The sequence below is a fragment of the Aquarana catesbeiana genome, linkage group LG01 (assembly GCF_042186555.1).
Source record: "Aquarana catesbeiana isolate 2022-GZ linkage group LG01, ASM4218655v1, whole genome shotgun sequence".
NCBI lineage: Eukaryota > Metazoa > Chordata > Amphibia > Anura > Ranidae > Aquarana > Aquarana catesbeiana.
In genome coordinates, this window is record NC_133324.1 from 832,243,043 (window position 1) to 832,260,421 (window position 17,379).

General features: G+C 43.0%; 1 protein-coding gene across 1 annotated transcript in view; it reads right to left on the reverse strand.

Annotated features, from left to right (window-relative positions):
• The window catches only part of GRXCR1 (glutaredoxin and cysteine rich domain containing 1), a 97,137-nt gene that overhangs the window by 4,371 nt on the left and 75,387 nt on the right, over nt 1-17,379 (reverse strand). Inside the window, exon 3 of the mRNA XM_073614684.1 lies at nt 568-633. Within this exon, the coding sequence (XP_073470785.1) occupies nt 568-633 (66 nt within the window). The remainder of the gene's footprint in view (nt 1-567; nt 634-17,379) is intronic.

Genomic DNA, 17,379 nt, shown 5'->3' on the forward strand with positions numbered 1-17,379 from the left:
CGTAATTAATAATGTCCTGTCTGGTTGAGGGGCACACAGCACCCAAGGTGCAGAGCCAGAAGAAGATGACCTGCCACAGGGAATAAGTGAGACCCTCAGAGAAACCTGGTACTCCCTTAGAGAGGAAGCATGGAGCACCTAATTCCTTGCTATGAAGTTCTAAAGACAGTGCTGCCAGTGTTTGCTGTATTGTCCCTTTTTTTGCATTGCACTGTGGTCCCTTCTACCTTTTAGGCACTGTGACAGCAAGAATGGATCAGAGTCTGGAATTGCCGCTGGAGATATCTGGAGACGTAACCCTCCCTCTGTGTGAACCTGAGGAGAATTCTTTCAGAAAGACAAGAACAAGACTGGTGCCATATGTTATTTCAATCTGTCATTTCAGCCATGGATTCGCTCTGAGGGATTTTTAACTTTCCTAAGTGCTGGGGGTACTTTTTCCCACCAAGGGGGGGGGGGCTCTACATATCTAAATCCATGTCAAATCAGTACATGTGCTTTTCCTTCACATACAATATTTTTCATGCAACAATCAATACAAAGATTATTTTTGAAAGGCTCATTTACCTCAATCTTCATTAGGAGATCTTGAAGTTCTCCAGATTCATTCATTGACAGTATCTTTTCAGCACCCTGTAATGGAACATAATCATGAAATCAAGCATTTTTGTATTACAATCGAAGTATGATAGTGTGTGCAAAAAAAAAAAAAAAAGTGCTTATTTTCCAGTTTCTGGTAATTGCAGTATGTATGGTCATATACTGACTTGTAAGTTAATAAAGCCTCCAAACAAAAATTTCACGTGTTACTAGTCTGTTATACAGCATTAGGAGTAAAATTTAGCCAAGTAGTTATATTATCATAAAACTAATATTCAAAGCAGAATCATATCTTAAAGCGATATTAAACCCAAAACCAAAAATGTAATATATTGCTTATCAATCCTTAGATGTGTTGACTGGATTAGTTTTCTTTTTTGTTAGGGGTATTTCCCTTTGTTTTCACCTAGTGATCTGGCCAGTAACACACCTCCTGTATTAAAGTGCCTCCACTCTGGATGAAGAATCACAGGAGCACATTTGGATAGCAACATTGTCAGTCTGGGGGAAGAGGAATGTTGGACGTACTATCAGATTTAAATACACTACCAAATTGAAGCCAAACTCCAGCTAATACTTTAAAAGCAGTTATAGCAAAAAGTTTTTTTCCTTGTATAGTTTCATAGTAGGTAAGGTTGAATAAAGACAATAATCCATCCTGTTCAACCTGTGTAGGTGTATGTGTGTCAACGTCGATAATCATTTCACATATCCCTGTATGTTGTGTTCACTAAGATGCTTGTCCAAGAGTCTTTTAAAAATATCTTTTATACTTTCCGCTGACCCCACCAGTAGGGATGAGCTTCGAGTTCGGGTCGAACTCATGTTTGACTCGAACATCGGCTGTTCGCAAGTTCGCCGAACAGCAAACAATTTGGGGTGTTCGCGGCAAATCCGGAAGCCGCAGAACACCCTTTAAAAGTCTATGGGAGAAATCAAAAGTGCTAATTTTAAAGGCTTATATGCATGGTATTGTCAAAAAAAGTGTTTGGGGACCTGGGTCCTGCCCCAGGGGACATGGATCAATGCAAAAAAAAAGTTTTAAAAACGGCCATTTTTTCGAGAGCAGTGATTTTAATAATGCTTAAAGTGAAACAATAAAAGTGTAATATTCCTTTAAATTTCATACCTGGGGGGTGTCTATAGTATGCCTGTAAAGGGGCGCATGTTTCCCATGTTTAGAACAGTCTGACAGCAAAATGACATTTCAAAGGAAAAAAAGTCATTTAACCACTTCAGCCCCGGAAGGTTTTACCCCCTTCCTGACCAGAGCACTTTTTACAATTCGGCACTGCGTCGCTTTAACTGCTAATTGCGCGGTCATGCAATGCTGTACCCAAACGAAATTTGCGTCCTTTTCTTCCCACAAATAGAGCTTTCTTTTGATGGTATTTGATCACCTCTGCCGTTTTTATTTTTTGCGCTATACACGGAAAAAGACCGAAAATTTTGAAAAAAAATGATATTTTCTACTTTTTGTTCTAAAAAAAATCCAATAAACTCAATTTTAGTCATACATTTAGGCCAAAATGTATTCGGCCACATGTCTTTGGTAGAAAAAATGTCAATAAGTGTATATTTATTGGTTTGCGCAAAAGTTATAGCGCCTACAAACTAGGGTACATTTTCTGGAATTTACACAGCCTTTAATTTATGACTGCCTATGTCGTTTCTTGAGGTGCTAAAATGGCAGGGCAGTACAAAACCCCCACAAATGACCCCATTTTGGAAAGTAGACACCCCAAGGAATTTGCTGAGAGGCATGTTGAGCCCATTGAATATTCATTTTTTTTGTCCCAAGTGATTGAATAATGACAAAAAAAAAAAAAAAAAATTACAAAAAGTTGTCACTAAAAGATATATTGCTCACACAGGCCATGGGCATATGTGGAATTGCACCCCAAAATACATTTAGCTGCTTCTCCTGAGTATGGGGATACCACATGTGTGGGACTTTTTGGGAGCCTAGCCGCGTACGGGGCCCCCGAAAACCAATCACTGCCTTCAGGATTTCTAAGGGCGTACATTTTTGATTTTACTCCTCACTACCTATCACAGTTTTGAAGGCCATAAAATGCCCAGATGGCATAAAACCCCCCCAAATGACCCCATTTTGGAAAGTAGACACCCCAAGCTATTTGCTTTGAGGCATGTTGAGTCCATGGAATGTTTTATATTTTGACACAAGTTGTGGGAAAGTGACAAATTTTTTTTTTTTTTTTGCACAAAGTTGTCACTAAATGATATATTGCTCACACAGGGCATGGGCATATGTGGAATTGCACCCCAAAATACATTTAGCTGCTTCTCCTGAGTACGGGGATACCACATGTGTGGGACTTTTTGGGAGCCTAGCCGCGTACGGGGCCCCGAAAACCAATCAGTGCCTTCAGGATTTCTAAGGGCGTACATTTTTGATTTTACTCCTCACTACCTATCACAGTTTCGGAGGCCATGGAATGCCCAGGTGGCACAAACCCCCCCCAAATGACCCCATTTTGGAAAGTAGACACCCCAAGCTATTTGCTGAGAGGCATGGTGAGTATTTTGCAGCTCTCATTTGTTTTTGAAAATAAAGAAAGACGAGAAAAAATAAATTTTTTTTCTTTTTTCAATTTTCAAAACTTTGTGACAAAAAGTGAGGTCTGCAAAATACTCACTATACCTCTCATCAAATAGCTTGGGGTGTCTACTTTCCAAAATGGGGTCATTTGGGGGGGTTTTTTGCCACCTGGGCATTCCATGGCCTCCGAGACTGTGATAGGCAGTGAAGAGTGAAATCAAAAATTTACGGCCTTAGAAAGCCTGAAGGCGGTGCTTGGTTTTCGGGGTCCCGTACGCGGCTAGGCTCCCAAAAAGTCTCACACATGTGGTATCCCCGTACTCAGGAGAAGCAACAGAATGCATTTTGGGGTGTAATTTCACATATTCCCATGGCATGTTTGAGCAATATATCATTTTGTGACAACTTTGCGCAAAAAAAAATAAAAAAAATAAAAAATTGTCTCTTTCCCGCAACTTGTGTCACAATATAAAATATTCCATGGACTCGACATGCCTCTCAGCAAATAGCTTGGGGTGTCTACTTTCCAAAATGGGGTCATTTGGGGGGGTTTTGAACTGTCCTGGCATTTTATGCACAACATCTAGAAGCTTATGTCACACATCACACACTCTTCTAACCACTTGAAGACAAAGCCCTTTCTGACACTTTTTGATTACATAAAAAAATAATTTTTTTTTGCAAGAAAATTACTTTGAACCCCCAAACATTATATATTTTTTTAAAGCAAATGCCCTACAGATTAAAATGGTGGGTGTTTCATTTTTTTTTTTTCACACAGTATTTGCGCAGCGATTTTTCAAACGCATTTTTTGGGGAAAAAACACACTTTTTTAAATTTTAATGCACTAAAACACACTATATTGCCCAAATGTTTGATGAAATAAAAAAGATGATCTTAGGCCGAGTACATGGATACCAAACATGACATGCTTTAAAATTGCGCACAAACGTGCAGTGGCGACAAACTAAATACATTTTTAAAAGCCTTTAAAAGCCTTTACAGGTTACCACTTTAGATTTACAGAGGAGGTCTACTGCTAAAATTACTGCCCTCGATCTGACGTTCGCGGTGATACCTCACATGCATGGTGCAATTGCTGTTTACATTTGACGCCAGACCGACGCTTGCGTTCACCTTAGCGCGAGAGCAGGGGGGACAGGGGTGCTTTTTTTTTTTTTTTTTTTTTTTTTTCTTTATTATTATTATTTTTTTATCTTATTTTTAAACTGTTCCTTTCATTTTTTTTTTTTTTAATCATTTTTATTGTTATCTCAGGGAATGTAAATATCCCCTATCATAGCAATAGGTAGTGACAGGTACTCTTTTTTGCAAAAATTGGGGTCTATTAGACCCTAGATTTCTCCTCTGCCCTCAAAGCATCTGACCACACCAAGATCGGTGTGATAAAATGCTTTCCCAATTTCCCAATGGCGCTGTTTACATCCGGCGAAATCTAAGTCATAAAATGCTCGTAGCTTCCGGTTTCTTAGGCCATAGAGATGTTTGGAGCCACTCTGGTCTCTGATCAGCTCTACGGTCAGCTGGCTGAATCACCGGCTGCATTCTCAGGTTCCCTGTTGAGACAGGAGAGCCAGAGAAAAACACGGAAGACGTTGGGGGGGGGGGGCATTCCCTCCCACTGCTTGTAAAAGCAGTCTAGAGGCTAATTAGCTGCTAGGATTGCTTTTACATGAAAGCCAATCTCTGGCTGAAAAGAATGATACCAAGATGATACCTAAACCTGCAGGCATCATTCTGGTATAACCACTCAAAGTCGTGAATGGCGTACCTGAAGACAAAAAAATGGTTAACAATAAAGCACAGTAAACGGTAAGGTATAAAAAATTGCATATCTGAAAAGCAAACATGATAAAACATAACAACAATAAAACATTGCAGAATAGAATACAGTAAAAAAGAGCAGAACAATAGAGAGAGAATAGAGAGAGAGAGAACAATAAAACAACAACTATTTTTTTTTTATTTTATATTTTTGTTTGTGTTTTTTTTTTTTTTTTACACTTTTTTTTGTAACTAACTTTTATAACTGTAACCGGTTCCAGGTTCGGGTCTCTCAAAATGCGATGGCATCTTGGGAGACCCTGTGAAAGTGTGCCTAGTCTGTGCAGTGCTGTACCCTACGCTAATACACAACTAGTGAATGGTAGCGTTCAAAACATTCACCAATGCAAAGACCAGGATTGTCAGGACAGGAGGGACAATAATAGCGGGTGTCACGCCTATATCCGCGCTTGCTGCAGACACGACATCTTTTTTGGGGGGGTTCGTTGGGTAGGGGTACTCGGGAGGACATAAAGAAAATGCCTCTCATGCAGCCGACTGCATTTGGTTGGGGATGTGAATGGGGGAAGTACGGGCGCTGCAGAAGTGGTGGGTTCCCAATTAGGATTGGCGAATGCAGCAGGAAGGGCACTATGGGCACGACGGGCCTGTGTTTGTCTTCTTGGTGGCAGCGGGACACTACTTGTGCTTGCCACCTCACCAGCTTGAACTGCATTTATGGGACTCGCCACGTCACCAAGTGTTACTGCAGTGCTGGTTTGACTACGACCGGGGTGTATTAGGCTGCTGGTGCTTGCCAGTTCACCAAAACGCTACCAAAAAAACTGTTAGCGATCGCAGGGATCAGGCCTGACTCTGCGAACGCTGCAGTTATGCGTTTAGTGTTTTGTAAGTGACAGTGATCGATCGATACTGCACTTGGGTGGGCTGGGCTGGGCTGGGCCGGGCGGAGGGGCAAAACGCAGGTGCTAGCAGGTATCTGGGCTGATCCCGCTAACACTGCGTTTGTGGGAACCCTAAACTGCTGGGGACGCTAGTATAGATCTGATCAGATCAGATATTGATCCGATCAGATACTATACCACTAAGGGAGGTGTACGGTGTGTGCGTGGGTGTCAGTGGTACTGGCGCTAACCTGATGCTGCCTGGGGCTGGTGCTTGCCAGTTCACCAAAACGTTACCAAAAAAACTGTTAGCGATCGCAGGGATCAGGCCTGACTCTGCGAACGCTGCAGTTATGCGTTTAGTGTTTTGTAAGTGTCAGTGATCGATCGATACTGCACTTGGGTGGGCTGGGCCGGGCGGAGGGGCAAAACGCAGGTGCTAGCAGGTATCTGGGCTGATCCCGCTAACACTGCGTTTGTGGGAACCCTAAACTGCTGGGGACGCTAGTATAGATCTGATCGGATCAGATATTGATGCGTTCAGATACTATACCACTAAGGGAGGTGTACGGTGCGTGCGTGGGTGTTAGCGGTACTGGCGCTAACCTGACGCTGCCTGGGGCTGGTGCTTGCCAGTTCACCAAAACGCTACCAAGAAAACTGTTAGCGATCGCAGGGATCAGGCCTGACTCTGCGAACGCTGCAGTTATGCGTTTAGTGTTTTGTAAGTGACAGTGATCGATCGATACTGCACTTGGGCTGGGCCGGGCGGAGGGGAAGAACGCAGGTGCTAGCAGGTATCTGGGCTGATCCCGCTAACACTGCGTTTTTGGGAACCCTAAACTGCTGGGGACGCTAGTATAGATCTGATCGGATCAGATATTGATCCGTACAGATACTATACCACTAAGGGAGGCGTATGCTGCGTGCGTGGGTGTTAGCGGTACTGGCACTAATCTGACGCTGCCTGGGGCGACGCATATCACCGCCGGGCGATCAGGGGGCTAAACCTTTATTAGGTAATAAACGGTGGGTCCCCTGACACTATAAAAAATAAACGAACTAACCAGCGTCACCCGTAACGGTTATACGGTGATCAGTGGTGAAAGGGTTAACTAGGGGGCAATCAAGGGGTTAAAACATTTATTAGGTAGTATATGGGGGTCCCTGTCACTATAAAACGCTGACAGCGAACCTAAATATTTACGTTCCTAACTAGCGTCACCAGCGACACTAATACAGCGATCAGAAAAATGATCGCTTAGCGACACTGGTGACGGGGGGTGATCAAGGGGTTAAAACTTTATTAGGGGGGGTTAGGGGGGTATCCTAGACCTAAAGGGGGGTAATATTCACTGCCCTAACACTGTAACTGTCACAAACTGACACCATGCAGTAATCAGAAAAAAAAAAAAAAAATACTGCTTGCTGTCAGTTTGTGACGGGGGGGGGGTGATTGGGGGGGGATCGGGGGGCGATCGGGGGGGGATCGGGGGTGTAAAATATGCCTGGCATGTTCTACTGTGTGTGTTTGTGTGTGTTGTGCACTTACATGTCTTCTTTCCTCGGCGCTGGACGGAAACTGCCGAGCCGAGGAGAGATGACATCACATCCTCTGCCTGTGTGAAACTACACACAGGCAGGGGAGGATTCCGATTGGCTGGGAGCGATCGCGAGGGGGGCCACGATCGGATGGTCTCCCCCTCGCCTCCCGACGCTCCCAGTCAAATGCCGACCGCCGCTGGCACCGGGGGGGGGTCCGATGGGACCCCCCGCCCACGGGAGGCAGATCACATACAGGTACGTGATTCTGCCTGCCCGTGCCATTCTGCCGACGTATATATACGTTAGGCGGTCGGCAAGTGGTTAAAAGTACTCGCGGCTATGTGAATTGTCAGTCCGACAATACACATATAAGTTCATTGATAAAAACAGCATGGGATTTCCCCACAAGGGAACCCCAAACCAAAATGTTAAAAAAAAATGGCGTGGGGGTCCCCCTAAATTCCATACCAGGCCCTTCAGGTCTGGTATGGATATTAAGGGGAACCCCGCGCCAAAATGTAAAAAAAAAAGGTGTGGGGTCCCCCTCAAAATCCATACCAGACCCTTCAGGTCTGGTATGGATTTTAAGGGGAACCCCGCGCCAAATTTTTTTTAAAAAATGGCGTGGGGTCCCCCCAAAAATCCATACCAGACCCTTATCCAAGCACGCAACCTGGTAGGCCGCAGGAAAAGAGGGGGGGGGCGAGAGTACCTTGTCCCCATGTTGATGAGGACAAGGGCCTCATCCCCACAACCCTTGCCCGGTGGTTGTGAGGGTCTGCCCGTGGGGGGCTTATCGGAATATGGAAGCCCCCTTTCACAAGAAGACCCCCAGATCCCACCCCCCCCCGTGTGAAATGGTAAGGGGGTACTTTTGTACCCCTACCATTTCACAAAAAAATGTCAAAAATTTTAAAAATGATAAGAGACAGTTTTTGACAATTCCTTTATTTAAATGCTTCCTCTTTCCATCTTCTTTCTTCTATCTTCTTTCTTCTATCTTCCTTCGGTTTCTTCCTCCATCCTCTTCTTCTTCTGGTTCTTCACCCGATCCTCTGCTTCTTGCTCAGGTGTTCTTGTCAGGCATCTTCCTCCGCGGCGTCTTCTTCTCTTCTTCGTTCTCAGGCCGCTCCACATCCATGATGGGAGGCTGCTCTGTGTGACGCTTCTCGTCTTCTGACGGTTCTTAAATAACAGAGGGTAGGGTCACCCAGTGACCCCGCCCCCTCTGACGCACCATGTCAAAGGAATAGACTTTGTGTGTAAGTGAAAAAAGTTTAACCACTTAAACACTAAACCTTTTTCTGACATTTGTTGGTTTCAAGTTAAAATCATTTTTTTTTTTGCTAGAAAGTTACTTAGAACCCCCAAACATATATATTTTTTAGTAGACACCATAGAGAATAAAATGGTGGTTGTTGCAATATTTTATGTCACACTGTATTTGAGCAGCGGTCTTTCAAATGCAATTTTTTTGGAAAAAATTACTTTAATGAATTAAAAAAAAAAAAAAGAAATCTAACCAGTAAAGTTAGCCCAATTTTTTTTTGTACAATGTGAAAGATTTTACATCGCACGAATCGTTGATCTTTTTATTCTAAGCAAAAAAATCGTTATTCTCATTTTGGCCAGAATCGTGCAGCTCTAGGTCTGGTATGGATTTTGAGGGGGACCCCCACGCCTTTTTTTTTTTTTAATTTTGGCACCGGGTTCCACTTAATATCCATACCAGACCCGTTTTTTTCAATTAACTTTTATGTGTATTGTCGGACCGACAATTCATTAATAGCCGTGAGTAGTTTTAAATGACTTTTTTTCCTTTGAAATGTCATGTTGCTGTCAGACTGTTCTAAACATGGGAAACATGCGCCCCTTTACAGGCATACTATAGACACCCCCCCAGGTACGAAATTTAAAGGAATATTACACTTTTATTGTTTCACTGTAAGTATTATTAAAATCACTGGACGTTTTTAAAACTTATTTTTTGCATTGATCCATGTCCCCTGGGGCAGGATCTAGGTCCCCAAACAATTTTTATGACAATAACTTGCATATAAGCCTTTAAAATGAGCACTTTTGATTATTCATGTTCAAGTCCCATAGACTTTAATGGTGTTCGCATGTTCGAACAAATTTTTTGCCTGTTCGCATGTTCTGGTGCGAACCGAACAGGGGGGTATTCGGCTCATCCCTACCCACCAGTTGTGGAAGAGCGTTTCACATCCCTATTGCCCTGACAATGAAAAACCCCCTACACAGCTTAAGGTCCTCCAATCTCATTGTGTGGCCCCCTGTCCTCTTACACTCTCTGAGACTGAAAAGTTTTCTTCCTATGCTGGGATCACCATTGAGATATTTGTATATCGCTATCATATCACTTCTGAAGCATCTCTTCTACAAGGAGAATACATTTAGTGCTTGTAGTCGTTCTTCGTAATTTAAGTCCTCCAGTCCCCTTATTAATGTTGTTGCCCTTCTCTGGACTCTCTCTCAAGATCCAACACATCCTTCCTGAGAATTGGTGACCAGAACTGGACGGATGTGGCAAAACTAGAGTTTTCTAGAGTTTTCTAACGTGGCAGGATTAAAGTTTTATTTCTTGAGTAAATTCCCTTTTTTATGCATGCTAATATTCTGCTTTGCTTGCTGCAACTTGACATTGCATACTATTGCTCAGTTTGTCTTCTTTTTTTTTTTTTTTTAATTTTTTATTTATCAAAGGAGACAGGTTTACAGGAACCAACACAGCATTAATTGACAACACGAAGATCAACAATACGGTTTAAACGATTATATACATAACATAGGTATACTTTGCTTTATATATATTGTGGATTTCTTGAATTAACCTGCTATGCAAGATTGGTGTCTTTTCACAGATATATAATGGGTAGTGTTTCCTGAAGCAGGGTGTAGCACTAGCGGTATCTGTGTTTCTCAACCTATTATTTTTAGTAAAATATGATTATCCAGTGAGAATATTTATGCGGGGTCTGTAGTGAGTTCCTACACATGCCCTGCCCCCCTCCATTTTCTCGTTTTCTTGTAGAAAAAATAAGGAAAGATAGCCTGTTTTTATGTTACAGGCTAGAGTTCAAGAGAGGGGAAGAAAAGTGGAAATACAGAGGGTAGGGGGGGTGTGGGGGGGGAAATATTCGCGAACATGGACTCCCCATTGTGGCCTACCGAGAGCAGTCCTACATCCATTAGTTGGTAGTTTAATGTCAGAGGGTCCTGTAATTGACTCTATTCTATTCCCGGTCACAAATTTGGATCTTCTCTCCCAAGGGCCTGTCCCTCCTCTGAGTAGTGAAACATATTTCAGTTTGTCTTCTACCTGGACCCCCAGATCTTTCTCTGTCCTTGATTCCCCCAGAGGTGTCCCCCCCAGTGAGTAGTTTGCGTTTATATTTTTAGCCCCCAAGTGTATTACTTTACATTTCTCAACATTAAACCTCATTTGCCATGTAGTTGCCCACCACATTATTTTATTCAGGTCTTCCTGTAAAATTTCTTATATTCTGATGTGAAGTTATTGCACTGCTTATTTTTGTGTCGTCTGCAAAAACTGAGATTGATCTATTTATACTAACCTCTATATCATTCATGAATAAATTAAACAGAATTGTTCCCAAGACAGAGACTTGGGGTACCCCACTTACAACCCCAGACCAGTCTGAGTACACGTTATTTATCACCACCCTTTAGACATGCCCCTGTAACCATGTCTACAGACCTCAGTTTTTAGATGACACGTTTATGGGAAACTGTATCGAATGCTTTTGTAAAATCTTTTGGGATAAAGATTTTACATGAATAAACAAAAGATGATCATTGTAAGCACTCCTGTCAGTAGTAAATGGTTTGTCTCATGCCTTTCCATATACAATTACCTGAAATTAAACTTTCCACAAAGGTAAGGGCAGAAGGAAAGGTTAGTGCTGGCAGTCCTCTATTACAGTTATGGTGTTTTTGTTGAAGCATCTATTTAAAGACTGAGTTTGGTAAGCCTATAGATCTTAAGTTACACATTAGCTGCCTGTAGGAAACTGTTAAATGCTTTAGCTAAGCTCATCCACAGCCATCCCTTTGTCTTAAATTTTGCTTTCTTACTCATAAAAAATTTGAATCCATGCTATCCTTTACCTATGATACAGTTTTCATACTCTTGTATGTTTATCAAAAATGTTTTCCCTACTAAGTAAGTTAAGCTATATAGGCCTGTAGTTACTGGGTGAAGACCTTGGTGCCTTTTCATTTCCATTACTTTTTATTAATAAGTATTTCAAAGAAGTACAAAAGCCAACTAGAAAATATGTGTCAGAAAAGGTTGGATAACAGTCTTTGGATACATTCATGCTTACAAACATGGGCGTAGCATCAGGGGTTGCATGGGTCACAATTGCAACCCCGCCCATGTTCCAGGGGGGCCCCTGCGGCCTCCCTCTTACATTAGGCATTATGCCTGCGTTAGGTCGGCAGCAGCGCACACTGTCACATCGAGGCACTCGTGAGGAGCTCAGCTGTCACAGGCAAGATAAGGAGACAGAGGCAGACAGAGATCCACCCCTTCCCAAGCAGCCTACCAGGCACTCTTATTGGGGTTAACTCGCACTGAGCATCCCCGAGGGGTGGGCATAGCCGTCCTAATAAGCAGGGGTGGGGGGCTACATTTTGCCCGACTTTTCAGTTTTTGCAAATATGTACTGCTTGGCAAAGTTCATCGGTGGGTCCGCAGGGGGCCCAGCGGTGTGGGGGAGGCTGCCTATAACACTCCTCTGTTATTCAATCAGTTGCGGTTGTCCCTCAGGGATCTTCAATATCTCCCAAGGCAGTTGGTGGGCAGAGCCGGGGGTGTGGCTGCCTCCTACATTCCTCCCAAAGACCTATTCACAAGCTGATCCCGTGGCTGAAGGTGGAGAAAGAGGAGAGAACATAGCAGCCCCAGGTGTCTGCATCACCAGCCATGCAGTAAGTGATTGAGCACACTGTCATTGTATAAATCCTGCCACTATACCATCCCAACCTGCCACCATACCACTCTATACCACCCAACCAGCCACTATACTGCCCAATACTAACCTAACCTGCCACTATACTACCCCATCATGCCACTATACCACCCTATACTAACCTAGCCTGCCACTATACCACCCAAACATGCCACTATATCGCCCTAAACTACCCTATCCTGCCACTATACCACCCCAACCTGCCACCATACAACCCTATACCACCCCAACCTGCCACTATACCACCCAAAACTAACCTAACCTGCCACTATACCACCCCAACATCCCACTATACCACCCTATACTACCCTAACCTGCCACTTTACCACCCCTATCTGCCGCTATACTATCCCGACCTGCCACTATAACACCCTAACCTGCCACTATACCACCTCAACCTGCCACTATACCACCCCAACCTGCCACTATATCATCCTATATTAACCTAACCTGCCACTATACCACCCTATACTACTCTAACATGCCACTATATCACCATATACTACCCTAAACTGACACTATACCACCCTAACCTACCACTATACCACACCAACCTGCCATACTGCTCACTGACTTCCCTGTCACTACATGCTACTCACTGACTTCTCTGTCACTACATACTGCTCAATGACTTCCCTGCCACTACATACAGCTCACTACTTCCCTGCCACTACATACAGCTCACTGACTTCTCTGCCACTACATACTGTTTACTGACTTTCCTGTCATTACATACTGCTCACTAATTTCTCCGTCACTACATACTGCTCACTGCCCTCCCTGTCACTACATACTGCTCACTGACTTCCCTGTCACTACATACTGCTCACTGACACTACATACTGCTCGCAGACTTCCCTGTCGCTACATACTGCTCACTGACCTCCCTGTTACTACATACTGCTTACTGACTTCCCTGTCACTACATACTGCTCACTGACACTAAATACTGCTCGCAGACTTCCCTGTCACTACATACTGCTCACTGACTTCCCTATCACTACATACTGCTCAGTGACTTCCCAATCTCTACATACTGCTCACAGACTTCCATATCACTGCATATTGCTCACTGGCTTCTCTGGCACTACATGCTGCTTACTGACTTCCTTGTCACTACATACTGCTCAGTGACCACTCTACCAATATATACTGCTTGCTGACACTACATCTGCCTACTAACTGCCTGATCACTACATACTTCTCACTGATTTCCCTGCCTATATATACTACTCACTGACGTCCCTGCCACTACATACTGCTCACTGACTTCCCTGCCAATATATACTGCTCACTGACTTCCCTGTCACTACATACTTCTCACTGACTTCCCTGCCAATATATACTGCTCACTGACTTCCCTGCCATTACATACTGCTCACTGACTTCCCTGCCAATATATACTGCTCACTGACTTCCCTGCCATTACATACTACTCACTGACTTCCCTGCCAATATATACTGCTCACTGACTTCCCTGTCACTACATACTGCTCACTGACTTCCCTGCCAATATATACTGCTTACTGACTTCCCTGTCACTACATACTTCTCACTGACTTCCCTGCCAATATATACTGCTCACCGACTTCCCTGTCACTACAGACTGCTCACTGACTTCCCTGCCACTACATACTGCTCACTGATACTACATACTGCTCAATGACTGCCCTGCCATTACATACTGCTCAATGACTACCCTACCATTACATACTGCTCACTGACACTACATACTGCTCACTGACTGTCCTCCTTCTCCATACTGCTCACTGACCACCCTACTGCTACATACTGCTCTATTGACTGACAGTTTTCTTACTATTTAGTTGGGCATCACTAGTTACTGTATTTATTGGCGTATAACATGCACTTTTCACCCTGAAAATCGGGTGCAAATAGCGTGTGCGTGTTATACATCAATACTTCAATTTTAGCTGCCTCGGAGGGGACAGGGAGGGGGGCGGGACGAGCACCGTCAGATTACATACAGTAACTCTCCTGTTTACTTGGCGGCCTCTGTAATAGGAAGTCCCATTTCCTGGGCCGCCATTGGACCACTGTTCTGTCTTTCATAGGAGATTCTCACTGTATGTAATCTGTCGGCGCTCGTACCGCCCTCCCCCCCCCCCGTCCACTCCCGGTCCACTCTAGGCTGCAGATGGGCATCGATCAGGCTGCATTGATGGCAATGGTGAGGCTGCTGCATTGATGGCAATAGCGAGTTGCCTAACTCTGGTGATCTTTGATCTCTTTTATATTGTTCAGGTAGATCTCCACCTTTCAAAGGTTGCCTACCCTTGCTCTAGGGTATTCAAAAGATTTTGGAGAAACTATCCACATTTTGACATACCTCTCCAATTCTTTTGAATTACCCTCTCAATATGTAAATAAAGGTCTGAGCATCTTTAGCTACTTGGAGTATCTTGGCATGCAATGGAAGTTGCAGGTGGTAGTGTGTGTGTGTGTGGGGGGGGGGCAGTTCAGCTTTTACATCAGAGCCCACAAGCTTCAAGCTACGCCGCTGCTTACAAATTTACAGTAATCAAGGTCTGTATCCATTAATCCAAAATCATCTGTAGTGCAATACGTTTAGCTTCAAGAAATGACTATATAACAGAAGAGAATCCCTTTAAGTAGCCTCTCCACCTCTCCGTTAGAAGTCCGACTATGGAGAGGTATATGGCTACATCAATAAATATTAACCATGGCGTAAACCTGACCTCCCCCATTCAGGAGAAAGGAGGAGCAAATCCACCTCCCGTGTCGGAGGAGTCGCTTATAGTGTGTTTTACTCCAGTTTTAAAGAACAAATTTTCTCCTACATCACGCTGCGCAACACTTGTCAGCTTATGTACGATGTAGTACATGCAAACCTTGGTGCCTTTTAATAAATAGACACCACATTGATCTTGCGCCAATCCTTTGGTACCAAAACAGTAATTAAGGTGTCTATAAAAGTTAGAAACAAGGACTACAATTAGAAACAATGGCTGTTACCTGTCATTATAACTAAAAACTTGGATGTATTTTGAGGAGCCCTTCAGTTACTGAGTGCTGACTGATATTTGGTTATTTTTTTTAATAAATGGTCAACATAGGGTATATCAATTTAATCACTGTTTCCATATCTTGTCACCTTACAGTTTTTACAGTACAGACTTATGGGTATATCTGTTAAATGTTATTGTATCACAGCCAGCTGAACTTCTAAAGTACATTGGGCAAAATGCTGCTACCAGGAAAGGATAAACAGACCTGATCCTGGCACCATTTATTGTCCTCATTCTAAGGTAGCTCATAATATACAGAAATAAAGCACACATACTATATATTCCTACTAGTAGCTCATCAATGTTATCGTCAGTATTTCAACTGTGATTTATCACATACACTAATCCTGTTTGAAAGGCAGGTGGTGCTGTGTATCCGTGCAGGACATTACAGGCCAGAACTCTAAAGCTACCCACTATAGCACATGATAATATACTTAAATCATCTGCAGTGTTTCAATTACTTTACCAATATAAAATATAATAAAATTTGGGCATATATCCATAGCAGCCTCATGATTTGCTAGCTAAGGCTGCTTCATTTCATAATACACCAAATTTGACTTGTCATTGTCCAGATGACATTGTGAAATTTAGTGACAACAGATCCATTCTGGGTTGGTGACTTTCAGATCTGTATGAAAAGATTACCATTTGCACTTCAGTGGGTTAATAAACCATTTTTATTTTATGACCAGGACTAGATTTTAATTAGAAAATGTGTTAAAAGGTTAATTTTCTCCCTTTTTTCTCCCTAAACACATACGTAAGAAAGTTTTATAAAGCAAACGATGAAACAAAGGGCAGATTGCTGCCTCTCTAACATGGGCTGATGTGCATAGATGAAAATTATCACAACATTAACAGCGGTAAAGAAACAAATAACTAAGAGTATAAGTGCAATAACATGTAGACCGCACATAAATCTGAATTCATATGCGACAAAGTCCCAACAGAAGTCCGTAGGGTAAATGTGGTGCCCTCAGATTCTACATAGAGGCAAAAGACATCGGGGACATACAAAGTAATATGCAAACCCAGGCATATACAGACATCGCACGATGCCGCTACACTGACACTGAGCAGTAGAAAGACTGCACAGAGAGAGCCGCGGCAGTCCTGCAATGCCAAACCACATGTAAAATACACACTGGGCAACCTATAGAAGGGAAAGAGATGAGGCCAACACACAAGCTTTCACATGCGTGTGCTGACCATCACCCCATTAATATTCATCCCAAATATATTCAGGGAGGTATCAGGGGCCTTGAAAACAGAAAAAATGTTATCATTCGCCCTGCTGACAAAGGAGGGGTGGTAATCCTTGAGAAAAGTTTTAACACTCCCAGTTGCTAACTATGCTCTCGGATGAGCACACTTATTCTCAGTTAGAGAAGGATCCAACAAATAATTATAGGATGGACCTTTTCAACTTAGTGGATTATGGATTCTATATGAGGGTTCTTACTAAAAAGGAAAAACTTTTTTTAACACCTAGTTTCAATCGTATTCCTATAATATACACATTACCGAAAATTCACACAAATCCAGTAGAGCCCCCAGCGAGGCCGATTGTGAATGGGATTGAATCCGTTACATCGAGAATTGGGCAATATCTTTTTACAAATGAGTGTGACAAGTACAAAAGCCTACCTGATCGATACCACCAATGTTTTGAAGTTGCTGAAGGAAGTTGTTTTCCCCTGATGACGCTGAGATCTTTCTGGTGACTGTGGATGTATCGTCATTATACACCATTATCCAACACGGTGACGCACTATTAGCCCTCAACTGGGCTTTCATCCAAGAGGGACGATATTCCTTACATTCAAAAAACGTTTCTCAGGGTAGTTTTAGAATTTTGCCTTACGCTATATTATTTTTCGTACAATGGCAAATTCTATAATCAAAGAGG